This window comes from Poecilia formosa, unplaced genomic scaffold (genome assembly GCF_000485575.1).
Source record: "Poecilia formosa unplaced genomic scaffold, Poecilia_formosa-5.1.2 Scaffold172, whole genome shotgun sequence".
Lineage (NCBI taxonomy): Eukaryota > Metazoa > Chordata > Actinopteri > Cyprinodontiformes > Poeciliidae > Poecilia > Poecilia formosa.
This window is the reverse complement of record NW_006800111.1, coordinates 969,138-989,751: the sequence shown is the minus strand read 5'-3', so window position 1 is coordinate 989,751 and position 20,614 is coordinate 969,138. Positions and strand designations below refer to the sequence as shown.

Here is a 20,614-nt window from a genome sequence, read left to right as displayed (position 1 = left end):
CAGGAAAGTTGAGAGCAGAATGACATCAGCAGGGAAGGAAGTATGCACACAATAACTTTGTAAACAACACGCACACAGCACGACGTCGGTTTTTTTGCTGGTTTACACCAAAGGTTGCACAAACAAGAAAAATGTCCGGTAGACACTGTAGTGAAGATAAATCCAGAATCAGACTGAAGCCTGAAAAGGCAGCAGCGCTGGGTTGGACCAGACTGCGGACGTCCCGGAAAACAGAGCGAGTCGCTTTCCACAAAGCCCATGAAGGGGAAAGGGGAACGGCAAAGGCCGGAAAAATCAAATACTGAGGTAGAGATAAAGTGTTGAATGGCTACTACTAGAAAAAAAGAGAAAGGCTGGCCAGCAGAAGAAGAGGGGCGTAAAAAGCGTGTGTGCATCTAGAGAATGCATCTGCAGCTCCCTTACTCTGCTTTCCTTGCAGCTTTGACAAAAGGTGACCAGCTACACAGTTTTACCAAACTATTACTTTTAAATGCACACACTCAGATTGGTATTTTTATTTTTTTATTTTTTTTTCAAATAATGCAAATGACTGATCACAAAACGTCTCCTTGGCACAGGTGGAGAACAAATCGAGGGAAAACAAAGAAGAAGATGGTCGGAGATGATTTCCACAGCAGCTCCTGAGATCAGAAAATGACAGGATAGCGTTGGCGCCAGATGGTAAAATAATACTCTCACAGAAAGGATTCACTGTATTTTTATGATTTGTGACCCTTCCAGTTTTTCTGTGTGGGTGAGGGCATCCTGTATTTCACATAAATGCAACAAAATACAGAATCAAACATTTTGAAAAACAAAGGCTCAAAACAATCTTGTTGACTTGAAACCCAAAAAAGAAATTAAAGCCATATTATATTGTGTGGAAAAATCGTAATTATATAACTTTTTGAAGCTCAATTTTATGTTTAATGTTTCTGTAACAGAGGGTTTGTGCCAAAACTGCTTTGGAAGCCACTTTCCAAAACACTCCTCCCGTCTTAAAAGAAAAAGGGAAACTGAGTTTTCTGCTGAAGAAACGCCACCTACACACCGGCTGAGGAAAAAAGCTGATAATCACACCGCTAGCAGGTGAGGCATTCAAAGTCCAGCAAATATCCTTGTCTCTCTGTGCTATTTCCCAACATAAAGAGGGGAAAAAAAACTGAGGATGTTTTTTAATCAAACATTGCAGCTTGTTGCTGCAGAGCTCACAGGCTGGCCAAAAAAAATAAAAAGTCACAAAAAAAGACACAAATTTGTTCCAAGACGGAAAAAAAAGCGCCATGAAAAAGAAGGAAAACGCAACAATGAAGAAAATGTTTGAAATGGAGTCCATCCTCAAAGTCACTATTATATAATATTTCAGTTTCATTCATTTGACTTTATTTAGCTGTAAGTTGTAACAGTAACAAGAAGCATTTAGCAAAAATAACATCTCTGCTTCCTCTTTTCGTTCTGTTGCGAACAGAGCTTTTGGATTCTGCTAAAACCTCCCACACTTATGTTCAACTTTGACGCTATGTCTTGTACTTTGCCTGGGTTAAAAGCAAGTTTCAATAAGAGCGCATTTATTTCTTCCAGCACAACTCTGCTTTGTAAATGCATGAGCAGCATTCCAGTCATTTCATTGCAGACTCTGTGGGCCTGTGCTATTACGATAGACTAAAATTTACTTCAATTTGAATGCTTTATAAAGGAATTATGTTTTTTTTTTGTTTGTTTGTTTTTTGCTAAGCTCAAATCTACTTTGCTTGGCTGAGAATAGTCCCGGTGGAGGTGAAGATATGCAAGAATATCCTGGATGATATTTTTGTTATCTGGTTTGAAACGTTGTCTCCCTGAAATGTAAACATGTTAGGAAAACGGTAGATTTTTCCTGTCAGCTATCAAACACAGACGTGGTAAAAACAATGTCTGACTCCAGCGTGCTTCTGAGAGCTGGCTCAGTGTAGTACAAGGAACAGGGTGGGTAGAGAGATCCATCCACCAAAATGTCCAGCAAACAAGTTTCATTCACTTGTTTAACATCCAGTTACATTATTTCTACTCACCAAAATCCTGAATCTCACAGCAAGCTAGTCTTTCGACTCAAATAAAATTCAGTTCAGAAGCCTGAAGGAGGGGACCATAGCCATTCGCAGCCGGTGTAGAGGAGAGCCAATCACCACCAGTCAATCTGAGGGTGACCTTCCAGGTCCTACAGCTGTGAATCCAGCTATTCCTCTTTAGCGGAAGTGGAGAAAAGAGCATGAGAACCGGACCTGTTGAGGTCCAAACGCCACAGACACCACAGTCTGACACCAGAACCACATGAGGGCCTTCATAGCTGTGAGCAAAGGTGGCGTAATAAAAGACTTTAAAATTTTCTTTCCCTCAGTCTCCAGATACTGAGAAATCCAAATTTTGCATGTGAACTGATTAACTTTCCATGAAGAGAGAGAGAGAGAGAGACAGAGAGAAAGAGAGGCAGAGAGAGAGAGAGAGAGAGAGAGACCATTTGATGAAGTTATTTATTTTCCAATCATTAGCTCTTCCCTTTACCTGGTTATACTTCATGTTTGTTTATTAGAGAGAGAAAGAGTGATAACATTTTCACTGTAAAAACCGAGCAATAAAAACTGCCTGTTTTCCCAGAAGCAAATGATGACAGCTGATATTGGTGATTCCACCACTTTTCAGCTGTGAATAATGCATACATAACAGGAATTAAGGTGGACTTTTGCTGTGTGTTGCATCGTCTTTTGCTCTTACAAAGCAGCCTGTTTGTGACAGGATGCTGATCGACATGTTACATGAAGTAATGCGCTAATGCACACATGCTGTCATGGCAGACGTTTGCGTTCACACACATCCCTCTCCTGTTAAATAATTGCCGTGTAATAACGACACAGAAAATATAAAAATGGAAGTATATAAATATGGAAATCTCAATAAGCTTTCACAATTTAATTTAAAATGTTCATGGTGTACTTTTTAGTTGTGTAAAATAAAAAAATAAAAAAAGTTACATCCCTGTCTCATATTTCGATGAAGAGGATCCCTGTCCCAGTAAAATAGCCTCATTCTCTCTGGTCTTCTTTAATAAATGTTAAAAGAAAGCAAACAGGAAATTCAGCTGGGCTACAAAAAGTACCAGAGTGAATTAAATGACAAATAGTTAAATAAATGAACTTGGTGAGAAGGAGTAAAAAACAAAGTAGGCTGAGGGACCTTGATACATAAACACATCATGCAACAACACAAAGCTAGTCAGTGCACTGGCGATGTCAGGAGGCCAAACTGTGGCGCTGATTAGAGGCTGAGCCTAAAGCTGACTGCACAAAGAGTGAAGCAGGAGAAGATTGGTGAGGATTATCTTGCTCTCATTCATTACAAGGCCGCAGACTGATTAGATAACCATGATAATAAGACATGTGGGCTTACGTGTGAGAGTGCCGGTGGCAGATTTAAAAACTGAAAACGATGTCGTTCTGATGAAGTGATCCCCAAACACTGAAGCGTAAAGTCTGCTATTTCTACTTTTTTTTTTTTTTTTGCTTCATTTTGAGGCTGACAAACAGCTATAAAAAGGCCACCTGTACCTGGGGGACGGAGGGCTCACATTCATAGTCTTGTCTGCGACAGCATTAAACGTGGGATTTATGGGTAAGCAACAAGCAACCGCTGAGCTTTCAAAACAGATTTCAGCTCCGGCAGTTTTTCCTGGATGCATGCGTTTCTGTGGATCCCCAGGGCCGGTCGTTGGGCCGCATCGATGATGACGAAGCGGCAGGGATCCAAAACGCCCTGATTTTAATTGCTGTTAATGAATGAATTCTGGATGTTGATTGCGATTAAATTGGCTTCACACAGAAACAATGCTTTTAAACAGAAGGTACAAACAACCACTGGTGGGTGTATTAAGGAAATGCTAGCCGGTCAGCTCCCTCAGGTAAGGAATTAAAGCTGAACAATCAACAGCAATCAGGATTTTAGCATTTTAAAGAAATCTACCGTGAGCTCCCAATTATTTGGTGTAGTTCTTTCTAAGATTGTTCCTTTCTCACCATCTGGCTCTTCCTTCCATTCATCCCTGATGTTTATCCGTCCTCATTTGAGATTTTTTTCTCTAGCCCAGGTTATGAGCAATTATGCTAATGTCAATAATTATTTGGTTATTATGAACACTAAGTGGGAAATAAACCTTGTGTTCACAATGATTGAGTGCAGTAAAAGTATTTGACATTTGTTTGACTTGATTTTATAGCAAAATCTAAAAGACTTATAGATTTTGCTATAATCTATAAGTGTAGATTATAGCAAAATCTAGACTTATTTCATGTGACTGAGGTCAAACTGTTGTGTTCACAGCCAAACAGCCTTTAAAAAGAAACTGGAAGAAGAGTTAAAAGGTATGCAAAATTACATATGTGCATACCAAAACTCCCTCTGTAACAAAGTATAACCATATCACCTGCAATAAGATGTTCAACTTAATAGAAAAATAATGATGAAACCACTTGGTTTGTCTCAGAGATTTTTCACCTTTAACATAGTTAAATTCACCTACTCTATGTGTTGATTATTTACCTAGAGTTACACTCCAAGCATCTCTTTCTAATGAAGTGAACTGAGGAATGACGCGTCTACAAAGAATTGGCCGATATGAGTCCAAAGTCCATTTCCCAGCCTCGTCCCTTACGCTCAGATACACACTGCCTGCTCATTAGCGGAGAAGAGGAAACCGTTCTCCTTTCAGCTGCGTTGTCGTGATGTTTTCGCAGCGCAGCTTTTAATAACTTGGAGGATATTTACAATGCATTTACAGCCGGAGTGCCATAGCGACAGCTCCATCTGTGAACAACAATACGACGGAGTAAAAACAGAGCACGTCACCCGGCGTTAATTTAATGTTGTTTGTTTCTACTGACGGTTATCCTGCATTGGGTTAATAAACATGAAAGTCAAGCGCCAGTTACAGTTCTCATTAGGTAAAGCAGGTGTACATGATTCAGCCTGGAGGTGCTGGGATCAATAAGGTCCCATTACTGCAATGAGGTCAACGAGGATGGAGAGGAAAAACACCGAAGCAGCCAAAACAAAAAGGGTGGGGGGGTGATCTGAGAAAGACAGCCTAAATGTTCACACCAATCACAGTGACAGCAGCACATTTCTGGAGTGCGACAGTAAATCTAGTCTTCAGAGAGGCTTAAAAATTAATGAAGGACTCTCTGAGCTCCAAAGGAAATATAAACTACTAAAGAGCAACAACAACAACAGAAAAAAATAACTTAATTAATGCTGTATCTGCAAAAGCTCTTCAACTCCTTTCAGTTCCAGCAGTCAGGCCGTTTCTGGTATCAAGGCAAACAAAAGGTTTCAAAATGTGGCAGCTTCGAAATTGCTTCAATTCTCCATCACGGTAGTTATGAGTTTTAAACTCTTTTTAAAAGATCAGAGAGCGTGGCGAAGGGACAGGGGTTTTCTCCAACTGTATGAAACATGGGAATGTGTCAGTCGGCTGAAAGACGGCAACTACACAACTTCCTTGTTTGTAGCAAAATCAAATCAAGCTGTTTTAAATTATTTCCACTCATGAAGAAACTAAGGGAATCCATCCATCACTCAAACACAAATCAGACGATTCATAGAGATTTCGTAGGACATACTCTATGAATAGTTATCAACTAAAATCACCTGCCATCCGTTCTGCTTCATCTATCAGACAATGTTCAAATGAGGCATTCTTTACACAAGAGTACGACACATTTGCCTCTGCTGCTGCTAGAATATGTCCACTTGCAGCTCAGACTGACCCAAGATCCCAGTGCATTACCAGCGATACGCTTTTGTCAGATTTCTGCACCAATGGTGTGCGTCTGGGCAGTGGATGACTAATAGTGAGAGTCTGCAGGGCCCACATGTTCTCAGAAGCCAACACTTCAAAGAGAAGAAGAAAAGCAAAATAACACTTTAAGAGAAATAAGCACAGACACTTGACGTCAAAAGGCAGAGGGACACAAATCAGAGAAGCATTAACGGCCAAGTGCAGCCATTATGCCTGAGGCTAGCAGCAAAGTTAATCTAAAGCGCTAACCCACTGACCCACATATCGCAAAGCCAGCAGTTGTTGTAAAACTCTCAGTGCGAGCTCGATGTTGGGCTGCCACGAGAAAGCTGAGTCACTGCTCCTCACTGGACCATTTATGACTTGGGTACTGATGAGCCTCCCTTCTGTGGAAAAGAACGAAATCCAAGAGCAGAGACCAAACCCAGAGGAAATGAGCTGGTGTTAAAGGATCCAGTTTTCCAGCAGTTTTCAGAATGATTCTTAATCATCTTGTCCGTCTCCTTGTTTCGCCAACTTTATGAAGAGCTTAGCTTGACGGGTGCAAAAGAAAACAAATTAACCAAGCAACATATAATCAACAAAGTGCAAATTGCAGCAGACAGAGAGCATCAGAACAACATTTTTAAAGTTTTTCATTAGAAATGTATCTTAGGGGTTGTTGTCCTGCAGTCTCAAGTCGTCTGCTGCCTGCAACCATTTTCAGGATTTTCCTCTGAACATATCAGATGAACAGATGCGAGAGAACCCACATTGTGGGTACGCTTCTCCTGGTGAGGAGAAGCGTACCCACACCATGAGGACGGTGTGCAGTGGAGTTATTTTGCTGAGGGACATCAGAGTGAAGATACCCTTTATGCAGCCTTTACACATGTAAAAAGGACCACCCGTTTCAAAAGTTGTCAAACGTTCCCTGCCCACATATTTCAATTTCAAAGCAGGGAGTGGCCAGTTTTGAGAAAGCCTCCGATTTCAGAGGAAAACGGGAAAAATGGGAACAGAACTAATGGATCAATAAATACTCAGTAGAGTGTAGATGGAGAAATTCTGCCACTTATGTCATCATCATCTTCTTTTTTGCTCATTTACCTGACTATACGTGAGCTATCCTGCACCACAGCGCCCCCCTATGACTATCAGTGGCATTGTTCAGAGAATGGGTCCACATCCAAAACCTCCCTAGTAATGACAGACTAAATAATATGAATGGAATGAATACAGAAGAAGGATAGAAAATCAAGTCTGTATAGAGCTGCATATTTTATGTTTAGCTTTAAAAGGGCCTTAAAATAAGAGATAAACACACACCCAAATATTTAAGATGTTTAGGCTTGAACTAACCGAGATCATGACTTTTTCTTTTTCACACTTATATGCTTCTTTGTATTGATTCATCATGTTAAATGCTCATCAAATGCATTGCATTTTGTGCCAATATTTGGACAAAGTGTGAAAATATTCAAGGGGTATGAATAGTTTTGCACATATATAGGCTCTCTGTGTCAATAACACTTGCCTCACTCCACATAATAATCACACACACAGCAGCAAATCGCTTTTAAATTCTGCCCCCTTGTCTTTCTTGCTATTTCGTAGCTATTATCTTTTTACTTATCGCCTGGCTTGGAGCTGATTAGGTCAGTTTTTTTCTCCCTCTCATCTGTCCTCCTTGCTTTTATGACCCAACTTCTCTGCTCCACACCGTTTCCTCTGCTTCCCCAACAGTCTGTGAGGCAACGATGACTACTCCTGTCATGTGGTCATGGCGGTATCTGAGGCTGAAAAAGGGATTCCACGAGAAAATCACATTACTCCAGCTGAGTGAGTAGGTTTGCAACATTTCATAGCTGCTAACAGGAAAGGCAGTTTCAGTCCTTCTGTGTGTGCAAGTTTTCCACAACGTGTTCCAACAAAGACGGTTCCTAATGAAGCAAATCAAACACTTGTAATTGCTAAAAGTATGTACACAAGACAAGAGGGGGGAAAAAAAAAAGACTTGCGTGAAAGAAATGTTTACACATTAATTTGATGGAAGCCGTCAAATTAACTCACAAAAGAGGTAAAGCGTCATCAATTAAGGAAAATAGTCCATCTGGGCAGCTGAAATTACTTTGCTGCAAATACGAAGCAAGAGAAAAGCCTTGAAGTTGGATTACGCAAAGCATAAATAATTTAAATCCAATTTACGGCAAATTTCAATGCAACTCCTCTCTACGTCTCCCTGCATTAGCGCACATTAAACCAACCTCTCTGACTCTCAAGCTTTAAAGGGACTTAGAAATCCAAACTCGGGCCTGAAAGGCTCTTCTTGTCTTCACGTCTGGTGCCGCGTTGCTGCAGGAACGGGAGAAATGATCCAAGGTGGAGCAAAATGATAATAATGGTGCAACGGGGGCCTGAGCCGGAGTGATGAGAAAAACAAACTGTGTCATAAGCAGCCGGCGCGTCGGTAAATCTTTTGTTAATACCCCACAGTCATGTTATTTCCCCTTCAGCGGCAACAGTCTGCAAACTCTCTCCTCGCAGGAAGGCGTGCTGGATGAGTACATCAGCGAAGGAGTGAGGCAGCTGCTTCAGGAGCAGACACACGCACACGCACACGCACGCACGCACACACACACACACATCCGCAGCTACCTTGATTGAGATCGCAACTCTAAAACTCATCAGGAGAGGCAATAATCATGAGATAAACTGCAGAATGTGATGCAATGTCTGCTCATGGCTGGCCTTGACAAACATTGATGTTCTCCGAAAGCAGACAGCAGTTATGACTTCATTCTCACCATTTGAGTCATCAACAAGGCAGACAGGCTGATTCAATCATAATGACTGAACACACCAACTGTAAACTTACCCTGTTGGGCCCTGCAGTAATAAAGAGAGCTTATGTCTACTTATTTCCACCCTGACAATAAAAAAAAGAGAGAGAATAGTATATATATGTATGTATGTATGTATGTATGTATGTATGTGTGGTAAATAATCTGCTCTTCAGCTTTAATGAGGAAAACTGTCATTTGTGGTTCTGAATTCTGCTGCCTTCAGAGTTTGCACTGATCCCTGTGGTGCCGTTTCAGAAGCTTTGCAGTTTGTTTATTTGCCTCCTAAAAACACTCGCAACGAGCAATGCCGAGTGCCGGCTTCCGTTTAAGCAAAAAGTAATGCAAGCCGTGAGATCAGGACAACACGAGGGAGGCGGGCAATTACTGTAATGCAGTTCTCTGAAAGGAAAGGTGATGAGAGACTTGAATGTTGTCCCGGTAAAGAATAAATAAAACATCCCCCCTCCCAAAGCTCGCTCTCAGAATGAAGAGAGAGAACACTAAATTATTATTTTGGAGCTGAAGATCCAAGGAGATTTTACTTTACTCAGTCCTTGTTCAGCATAGCTTTTGCCTCCATCTGTCCAGACAAACACATGCCATCTCATCTGTTTTGTTTTCCCGTCTCATAATTTGCATAACATGTTTGCAAATTTCCTATACGGAAGATACAGTTTCATGCGAACCGAAGACGAATGTTAACCTGTTTAATTTGGTGTTTATGTGATAAATAAATACATTTATTTCCTAATTGTGAGGTGGAAAAAATTTCAACATGTTTTGAAAACCTGCTGCGTGAAGTGACTTCATGTAGAGCCTTTTTACTCTAATACCACTACAACAAATCCAGTTCAATTACTTTACGCAACCTGAGTCACCTTAGTATTACGTAATTAAATCCAGGTGTTCACAACTGATAGATATGAACTCCATGGAGAGTTGAAGTTGAAATTGCAAAGTAAAACGTGTCCACAAGGTATGCAATCATGGGAGCTCAACAGAAATGCACAGTAGATTTTTTTGTAGTTGTTTGTCTTTAAAAAAAAAAAAAGAAAGAAAGAAAAATAACTATTGATACTGTTCCACTCCAGGCTTTTGCACTACTCTGTGTTGGTCCATTACCTCAAATCTCACCAAAACGCACTGAAAATTACAGCTGTGATATGACAATATGTGAATAAATTTGCAAAGCACTCGGTAGATAGAACCCAGTTCCACCAGTTGCAGATTAACTGTGATGTGCTGTCATGCACCTTTCTCGTTCACTTTAGCCACAAATATATGAGTAACATTTCTATGCTTTTGGTCTTCCCTCCTTTTGAAATCTCTTCTTGCATATCAAGATGAACCGACCGGCATTAAACTTTGCATATTTTCAACCAGACCTCATTTCACAGCATGAAGCCCATATGCTCGTTGAAGCGAGAGCTTTGAAAAGACTTGATATTTCTCATATTCTCCCCGATGGCCCATGACACAGAGTCACTATGAAATCCTGCAGGTGGCTCCTTAAATGGAAAACTAGATGTGATGATGCGGTCTCCAAGCATTTCAACTATGTACTTTAAGTTATGTCTCCGGTCTGAGGTTTTCTCTTGTTCTGATTCACATTTTAGTTTGTCGGCTCCAATTTAAGAGGCAAAAACATCCAATTTAAAGCTGCGATGAGACTTGTGACCTCTTTTTCAGAGTATAAGAACATGTTGTTGGTGTCATGGAGTCCTTGGAGAGCAGTGGTCCTCTGAGGACATTTTCAGAGAGAAACTCGAGATGACTGGAAAAAGAGAAACCAGACATAACAAACTACAAAGAGGAATCGGTTTCCTCTTTGCTCTGTGATGAGTAATAAAAAAAAAAAAAAACACTGTTTTGATATCAAACAAGACCCATGGGGTTCTGCAAACTCAGAGACAACCAGATCTTGCGTTTGTTTTCATGACACACACTCTCCTATCATAGCAGGTGCAGGTCCATCTGTATTTATCCATGATGTGCGTCTAACCAGGCTTTTGAAAAACATCGCTGTTTGGACTGTGATACGAGGAAGAGCTTGGCTCTTCTCTCAGAACACGAACATGAAAACAGAGAGGGGAAAGTCTCATGAGAAAAACATAAATCGACGTCCGAATTGTGAAAAAAAAAAATATCAGCAGCAATATTTCCACAAACAGCGAATGTTCCCGAGTAATCTCTTCTTGATGGCCATTGAAACAGCTAAGATACATCATTTTTTTAAAACAAAGCCTTTTGAAAGATCAGATATGGGCAATTAATAACAGGTTGTCAGGACTAATTGCTTTTTAAGAAATTCAATATATCATGTTTTGTCCTACTATAAACCAGACCTGATTGGATAGAGCTAAATGCAAGGAAAACCTGGGTTACCAACCATACACCAGTAATCAGTCACAGGTACATTAGATTGATTTAAATCAAAGATTATTTGTGTGTTAGCATGGGACTTTAACTAGGTCATTCTAACACACACTGATAAATCTTTGGAAATACTTATTTTACACAAAAGAATGGACATAAATTTCAGTATATGGATGAGATTGGCAGAGTCAGAGCACAGAAACTGACTTTTAAGAAGGCCAGATAAAAATGTAGGACTTTTCAGATTTTATTTTCTAAATAGTTTCAAAACCATGAGTGTTCCTGCAAGGTATTGTAGTTGGAAAAACTACCAATACGCTCCATTTAATGGACCATTAAAAGATAACTAAAGTTCAAATCCTAATTAATGCACAGTCCACAAGTGTCTACAAATGTCCATTTATGGACATTTTTAGCATAAAAATATAACTAAAGTCCTTGAATAAACCATAAATCATATTTTTATATAAGCTTTGAAACAAGTCAAACCCTACTGAATAAAACTAAAAGTTAAGCGCGTGAAATAAGCCCATTTTGCAGAACAAGTGAATTTAAGTTCCACCATTGGACTAAAATTAACTTTTATTTAGGCTGTCTGCTGCTAAATCAAGCATGTAGAGTACCCAACCCCAGAGTTTACAGAGCTTCACACGCAATTAATAACTTTACCACAATCTCTGACGCGCGAGAGCATGTCGCAATCACTGAGTTTCTTTTCCCAGTATCAACATATCGCCACCTTCCTAAAATAATGGGCCAAGTCATTTTTTGCTAAGACTGATCATTTGTAAGAAAAAATTTTTTTTTTTTTTTTTTTGGCCAAATTCACCTTTTGGCAAAAATTACTTTCGGGGAAAAAACTGACTTAGGCCATAATTTTAGGAAGGTGGTAACGTTAAACGTTGTTGAGTAAGTTTAGTTCAGTTGTGGTTACTTCTTTTAAATCAAGTATAATTCATCTTAAAATCTATTTAAATGCAACAGTATTAGCAATGTCCTTTAAGTTTCATAAAATATGAATTTTCTCCCTGAAAGCATTCATGTCGTGTCATGAGTGGAGATAAATGTGATTACTTACGATCCAAGCCGTTGACATACTTCATGGTTATTTCACAATGTCCCCATACGGCACTCACGATGGGATACAGCTTCCTTCCTTTCAGGCCTCGAAATGCAACTCCTAGGTACTGTCCATCCACCATAAAGCTAAGCGTCCCTTCATCCATGTCCAGAATCACGAGGAGAGAGTCCGGGAGCGTGAACGACTCATCTGGCTCTAGGAAACAAGGGTACGAAGGCAGCGAACTTTGAGACCGGTTCTTACTGTCATGGTAGAGTCTGTTTCGTCCCAGATCCCAGCCCCAGGACTCACAGTCCGAACCCACTAACGCGGTGTACCCAACAGAGTGTAAAGGGGCTTCCGAGGTCGCCACGCCCACCACAGCGTGGGTGCCTCGCTGCCGCGAAGGCCAGTGGATCTTCCACACGTGAAGACCCCGTGTGTATCCGACCCGTCCTCTGATGCAGTCCGTGCTTTGAGCGACTGGGTGTCGGTGAAACGTCAGCTTGTCGTCCTCTTTGATGAAGATGTTGAGGGAGCGGTCGTCTGGGTTCCACGCGTGATGGAGCTGCGTCTCCAGTCCAGCGCACGGCATGTCCAACAGGAGGTCCAGCCTGGGTGGCTTGGAGAAATCTGGACCTCTCAGCTCCAGGTGCTGGCGGCGATGAGCCGTGGGACGGTACGACGGGGAGCCGCCACTTTCCCCGCGACCTTCCACCGATTTAATGCTGCCTGAAATCTTCTGACCCATGGCTGTGATGAAAGGGTTGGCGGGAGGAGAAGGGGAGGAAGGCAATGTGGTATATGTGCAGGTAGGTGCTGCGGAGCGGGAGCTCGACGTTACCTCATCAATGCGGCGTTGCTGAAGTTAAAGTTACTAAGTGAAGGGTGATGGAAGGAAATGAAGGAGGAGGAAATGAGTGGCAGATCTGGTTTCATGCCACAAATGTCTTCATTGTGAGCTGCATCTGGTCCTGCTGGAAAATTATAAGAAAAAAAGACAAAAAGAAATCGTTATGAAATCTACTTTTAGCAAACAGTCATGCAAGACTAATCCAAGAAACACATCTCCTATTTCACAGCCATAAAACTAAAGCAAATGAGTAGATTTAAAAGCACTTACAAGACACTTACAACAAATAAAAGAAATTGTAGGAAAGCGTTTCTTGAAAACAGGAAGTGTGCAACAAATAGGGATGATGTACGTTGGGCACAGACTGTTTTCTTGAGAAAAAAAGTTTGTGCTTTCAAGGAATATGTTAAATGGAAACCGCATAATGACACCAGTGAAAAACAAAGCACTTTTGCTACAAATGCCAAGGAATTATGGGAAACATCGCCTGAACAGGCGGTCAACAGCCAGTAATAATTGTTTGCACAAAGTTGATCAGATAAGAAAATGTTTCATATTAGCGCACTTTTTTATCATTTCCAGACGTTTTTGTGTTCTCCATCATTCCAAAAGTCTGCCGATGTCCACTGATTGCAATAATCAATAACTGCTTTCACTTTGTTTTGCCACTTAGCTTTAGCTTTCACACATTGAGCCCAATGAAGGAGAGTTTTTTACTGCTCTCAGATCCTCATTCCTCCTCACTGGATGAATCTTCACATAAATTTTCACTTGCTGAACTCAAACAGGAGCTGGAAACTTTGCTATCACCACTTTTGTCTCGACTGGATACTGATTCGAGAATTTGGTGTAAGAAAAGCAACATCATCACTTTTCAACTTTTCTTTCACACTTTTATAAATGCACTTTATATTTCTAAATATAAGCTATGAGCAAGAACACAAGTGAAAAGGAGAATTCAATAAAACGATTATATATTCCCCTAAACCTTCCACAAGAAAACAGATTCAAACCAAATGTCCTGATAGTGTCGGTAAAACATTTTGTATCCCATATCTGTAATTCTGAGAATTCAAGAAACACAAACACATGAACAACTACAAATTCAAACAGCACTTTTTCATCCCACGATTTCCAAACCTACATGCCAATCCGTGAAAACTACCCAGTTGTGCAACGTTGGCCACATCTGAAGCTGGCAAACTCACTTTTAGCTAATCTAATTTTAATGAGCGCTGCCTGAGCCAGCAAAAACAACAACAGAAGGAAAACAAAAGCACTGCGTAATAATTCATCTCCAATCCTTTGTGTGTAACACGGGTGAAAAAGCCATCTAGACGCTAATCCTAATCTGCATAGAAGGCTGCAATAATATGTTGTAACCAGCTGATTAACTTGAAGTTCCTGTACAAAATATGAAATATTTCTGAGGAAAAACCACAGAAACTATTGTGGTTTTATTTTAAAAATGAATTCCATCTTTGAGTCATTTTCAGTGCAACGTTTGAGTTTCATCTGAGGGTGTTAAAAGTTTTAGGTCACTTTTTAGCAAAGTATCAGTTCTGCAGACCTCAAATCAGAAGTAAAGTGTTACTCTTCCTCATTTCACATTAAAAATCATTACACCAAATGACAAAAGATGGTTTATGTAACATCTCTTTTAATTCAGTCAAAGTCACGGGACGAGGTGCCAGAATTAAGGATATTAGGTTTTTTCTCAGATAGTCCGAGATCTATTATTTCAGTCAACATATAATTGGTCTTCAACGCTTAATTTTAGCATACGAAGGCAGAACAAAGATGATCTCACACCCACCCACACGCAGCTCTGTGTGGTTAAACTGGTGCAGAGATCTCTTCCAGGAATGGCAGCTGAAGCTTCCTCTTTGCAGGAAAAAACACTCGCACTTAGGCAGAAGTGGATGGCACAAGTGTGTGTGTGTCTGTCTGTCTGTCTGTGTGTGTGTCTGGTGGTGGTGTTTACCACACATCATTAACTTGCAAAACAGCAAAGATGTATTTTTTTTTAAATCTTTTTGTTCCAACGTATCTGTGGTTGTAAAACTGAAACTTAAGCCCTAACCAGCCTGTCTGACACCTAGATATGAGCAATTCATTTCTCATTTATGTGTGACTTTTGCTTTGAGTGAACAAAGAAATTGTGTCCTCCACAATCCTGTAAATAAATCTTCTAGCATTTAACTCACTCTAAAAAAATAAATAAATGAAAAAATGCTGTAGGTCTCTAGTCGTGAGATTTTAAAATGTTTCTTCTCCTTTCTACCCGTCCTCCTTTCTGTTTGTGTTGGCAAGATAAAGCTGGGTCCTTACCTTTAGAGTTTTAATGGTGTTAAACTTTTGAAATAATTTTCAAAAAGTAAGTTTTCCTGTAGCCGTTATGACGATAACTCAGTCCTTCACTCACTTCACTTACATGAAGGGCATATTCTCTTGTTTTGGCCATTTTTAACAGTGGCTTAGACAAATGCAAATCCCGTTCCACTGAATAAATCCAGTTAGACACAAGCCTTTTACTTTTCTCTTGCTTACAAGAAAGATAAATTTGGCTGTTTGGAAATATTTCCCTCTGACTGTAAAAAAGTTGGCAGCAGGCTAGCTACCTGAACAGACAGCCAAGCTAAATAATCATTTAATATCAGCTCTTTATACTTGCTGCAATTACACTGTTTAGTGCCAATAAATATGAAAGAAACTGTTTTTTTTTAGAAACCTCCTACAGGTTAGGTAAATAAGCAGGAGCCCATGTTTTTAACAATATATAATTAACCAATCAGTAACATAAGCAATGGCATATTACAAAATGAATATGTTCTTTTTAATGCATCTCCAATCACTCGATGTATGTGGCTGGTTGAATATAATAATGTGTCACCTTACTTTGACAAACCGCTTACAGAGAACAGCTTAAATATGAAACCAAAACCCGGTCCAGACAGTCAAAGAGTTCAAAAACGAACATGTCAAAACTAAAACTAAAAGTGGTCCTTGGAAAGTCAGCCAAAGTGCAAACAAACGTGTTTCATCTCTGCTGCTTTCATTTTCGTCATTCTTTCTCTCTCATTTTTCCATCATGAATAAGGTCATTGCAGCTGGCAGCCGTCATGACTAATGTCTGCCACTACTCCGCTCACTGCTAAGTGTGAGAGGACAGGCACACGTACACACACATTCACCCCCCCCACACACACACACCCACCCACCCAAAACAGGCAGCTGCCTCTTTGTGTGTGTGTCAGCCCAGCTGACAGGTAGGTAAGGAGAGGAAACTGCATGTAAGACTCTGGACTCATCTGTTGCCAAACGTCAAAACTTATGATGCGTTTCTACACGAGCCTCGGTCTGGTCTGGTCGGGTCTGGCCTGGCATGTGGCTGACAATTCAGCATGTTAAACCACCATCAACGGAGCACTTGACCTTTGATCCCGTGTCATAACGGTCATGGTTGCATAGTAACTTCTCAGGAGGCCGGTGTTGAGCCGGCGCATCGTCTGCTGCTGCAAATAGCAGGAACGTGCTTATGCCATCTGTTGTTTACTTTGCCGACCTCCCTCCGCCTTGTCGGTTCTCCCGATTAGCTCCTTCGTTCTCCCCTCTGTCCTGCTGCTGCTGCACCTGTATGGTCAGGTCAATGTTTTCCTCAGTTTCTAATGAACCCACTGACATAAAATTCACACCAGGTGTCCGAAACAACAATAGTAATCCATATATGCAAAGAAAATCAAAGCACTAGTTAAGTTATTGGTAAAAAAAAAAATAAAATTAAACAGAAAAGAAAGGGATAGCAAACCAAAAAGCTGAAGTCTGTCAGTATTTAGAAATCACCTTTGCTACCATTTCATTTAATATGAACTGACAACTTATAAAAATGTTTCTCTTTATCAAAGTTTTGAACAAAGTGGCACAATTGGTAGATGCAAATGGATCTTTGCAACCCAGTCCCACTGTTGCAAAACCAACCAATGGCAATAGTTAGATTTCTAAAATTTTCATTTCTAACCTTTGAAATGTTCCAGTGATTGCTGCTGAAGCTTCAATCTGGTAAGGCGAGGCTGCAGCTGAACTTCTCAGATCTCAATGGTCACAATATCTGAGGAGAAGGAATGGGTCTGCCCAGAAAACACAACATCAAAAATGAAATTGTCTGTTTTCTGGAATGGACATCAGCCACATGTGGATATAAATAACAGGTGATGTTCAATAAATTGATAACAGCTGCAGCTGCTCCTGAGACATCACAAGTTATCACATAAAGAGGAGAGGAATCTTTCTTCTCTGTAGATTCACTTTACTATCAAGCAGTCAAAAGGAACGAAGAACACAGAAACTGAGCCAAAGTGATTAGAGACAGGAAGCAAGCTGTCAGAAGTTGGTAAGTTTAGTACAGTCTTTATCAGAAAGTGGCTCAGACTGAGATGAGAAGGCAACGACAGGGCAGGCAGGCTGTAATGTGCACCTGGTGAGTGGGCTAGCTTCATCTGGCCTCTCCTGCTGCACCCGTACTAACAAGCTTCAGCAGACTGAGAGATTGTGACGACGGCGTGTGTGCACCACTGTAAGATCGGGAGAACGGACTCTGAGCGGGTGGCTAAATGGGACAGTGTCTTATTGAAACTTGTCCAGTGAGCTTCTGACAGGATTTGAACACACAAATATAGCAGCTCAACACAGTGAGACAAAACACTCCTCTTACCTGCACTGCTGCAAAAGGTCAGATATCAGCTTAAAGTATTAAAATAAAATATAAACCTACTTGAATTTTTTTTTTTTTTTTTTTTGCTCAGTAGAGACTGTAACGTTCCAGTACAGGACGGGACTAAAACCTCCTGGTCGGGTCTCAGCTGGTCAATTAAGGCCAACCAGGGACCCGAAATAACACAAAGAATGAGCCCATAAAGTTCTACTGTGATTCAGCTTCCTGTTTCTTGTCTCAGTCGTGAACATTGTATTTACATTTGTGCTTGAGTCAGCTCATCTAGAGCCATATCCCTGCCACCTGCCGACAGTAACAACAGGAAACCGCTATTGTATTTGTCCCCTTAAAGAACACAATAATAATTTTGACATCTTTGGAAGTTCCTTTTTTTTTTTTTTCTTCCCCTGCCAATAATCAGATGAGTCAGGCGGTACCACTCATAAGTCCTTACAGACAACGTTTTCAGTAAGCAGCTGACTGTCAGCCCAGACAAAGAGTTAATTAGTCATCTTAAGCAAAAAAAGATGGATTGACTGTAACTTTCAGCTTTCAGAAGTACAAAGAAAATTAGAACCACAAGCAGCTTTCAGCGGGTTGCAAGCCCAACCCAGCGAGTCTGCCCTTTGCCCCGGCCTTCTCTGCTCCCAACATCCCGCTAGTCTGGCTTTACTTTCTTATGTCTGTCCATCAGTGTCTTCTCCATCTTACTTGACTTAGAAAAAAAAACATTTTTCATTCATGTAATTATATTAAATTCATATGAACTTCACGAAACAGTGAAAACAATATTACATTTAAACTAGGCCCTCTAGCCAAAGGCTGAGCTGCAGACTCAGTTCCTGCTTATAGAGCTCAACTTTTAAAACTAATAAAGCAAAGAATCCTCTAAAACTAATAATTTTCCTTAAAGTCTTTCTATTGATTCAAGAAAACAAAATGACAGCTTTATGCAACATGGCCAAAATGTTCAGGCAAACTTGATCAAATGACTCGGATAGTATTTTATTTATAAAGGATTGCCAAGGCATAACAAATATTTTAAAATGCAGAATATTTTTGGTAGGTCAAGCAGAGTATGTTTATTATTCATTGAAATAATGCATTACATCACAACTATAAATGTCAACGTTTTTCATCCGGAAGGCCGGTATAATTGCGAAGGTAGAAGGAAAAAATAAATAAATAAAATCTGAAGTCTTTGGTTTGTTTGCCGTCCCAAATAAGAGAACAGGATTCATTTTATAAAATCAGTTCCTCCACCTAAATATAGTCATTTTACCACAGCTTTAGAGGCTTTATTCACTTAAGATAAGTTCAAAGACGAATAAACCAGAAGAGTAGTACTGAATCGCAGGATGATGTATGACTAATGAATTGTTAAATAGACCATTCTTCAGTCTTCCACTCCTGGGACGACATCTGGGCAGCAACGTCGACACGCCGGAGCTCACACGCAACCCCACACACACTGACAAACACACATCTATATTTATATTGCACGGCGTGTCTTCATAGCAACAGATGTGCCCACTACATTAAACAAACTGCCTGCCTCTCAACATTGCTGACATTCATTCCGACTAAAGGAATCCCTGAGCAGCTAAAGAGACAAACACCGCCCGGCTCCAGAAAACATCTTCGGCTGCACACAGAAGTGCACTCTAAGGCTTTGACAGAAATGTTTCAGATCATCAGACAACTCTTAAAAGACATTGGATTGCTGTGTCACGACCTTAGCAGTCTGTTCATGTTCTGTCCTTCAATCCGGCTGGCTTAAAACCACTTATAAAGAAAAGTGGGCCAAACTCCTGCATGCTGATGTACAGGACTAACAGCTAGTTATCAGAAATATTAAATGGCTGTTATTACTACCAAGAGTTAAACAAGTTGATGTTAATTTTATTGGGTAGCTTTTGTTTGCACATACATGTGCAAGTTGGTTACAGAAACCTCTTAGATTAATAAATAATTTTTTTGTAAACTGATTTTTGTGTTTTCTCAGGTTATCTTTGATTTGAAATTGTGTTTGATGATCTGAAATATTGAAGTGTGTAAAGAAAAGTCAGAAAAAAATACTGTATAACTCTATAACAGCTGATGAAAATGTTGAATAAAATCATAAAGAAACAAATGACTTTAGGACGTCATCTCCCTTTTAAAAATGTGACTTTTATTTTAACAAACCCCTCACATGGATTCTATTCAAAACTTTTCTTCCTCTCTGCACTTTAATTCTTTCAAAACTCTCTTTCTTGTTGCCTTATCCGTGTTTTCTGTTCCCTGGCCCACGTATCAATAAATCCATGGAGACTTCTGCGGAGCTGCCTCCCTATCAGTTGGTACAACTTATCTCGGGCCCGTCACCAAATGCCCCAGCGTCCAGCAGGAGGAAATCAATGCAAGTTCAGCATTCAGTAAAAGCACCATCTGCAAAACGTAGGACACGAGCGAATTCGCACGCGGCTGCAAATCAGTACTCGCGCTGACTCACAGTGACAGAGCCACTCATACAGAGATAAAATTATGCAGTTTCTGCCTGAATATTTTTTTTGTGTGTGTTCCCGAAGCATAATTCCTTCCCTTCTCTGTTCCGCTACAGTCTGAACTCTTTATAAAGTAACTCCAGTAGCAGACATTTCCCTAATGAATCATGCTCCTTCCCCACATCTTCCTCTTGTATTCGTCAGATTTTCTCTAGAAATGTTAAAGAAAAACCCTCCACACATTCATTTCCCCTAAATAGTGAACTGAATCCCCGCTTATCAAGGAAGTGGAAGAGACATTTTGACCAAGATATTCAATGGAGGACGAAGTAAAAAGAAATACAACCAATGTATGAACACAAACACAAAACTATGTTTTCTTCTCAAGAGTTCACATACTTCTGTGCCCAGACACCTTAAAATCCATGGTGCCCTGAGGGAGGATTATTAGTGCTGCTATGATCAAGTACCCCTTT

General features: G+C 40.3%; 1 protein-coding gene across 8 annotated transcripts in view; it reads right to left on the bottom strand.

Moving 5' to 3' along the window:
- LOC103147003 (SPRY domain-containing SOCS box protein 4-like) overlaps window positions 1-20,614 on the bottom strand; it is a 67,683-nt gene that overhangs the window by 16,382 nt on the left and 30,687 nt on the right. For 3 of the 8 annotated variants that reach the window (XM_007565131.2, XM_016678003.1, XM_007565134.2), the window contains one exon: window positions 12,107-13,062. In XM_007565131.2, coding sequence (XP_007565193.1) covers window positions 12,107-12,839 — 733 coding nt within the window. In that variant the 5' untranslated portion in view covers window positions 12,840-13,062. Of the gene's footprint in view, window positions 1-12,106; window positions 13,066-16,959; window positions 17,069-20,614 lie in introns of all 8 variants that reach the window. The other 5 variants (XM_016678000.1, XM_016678002.1, XM_007565130.2 and 2 more) reach the window with 3 other exon arrangements.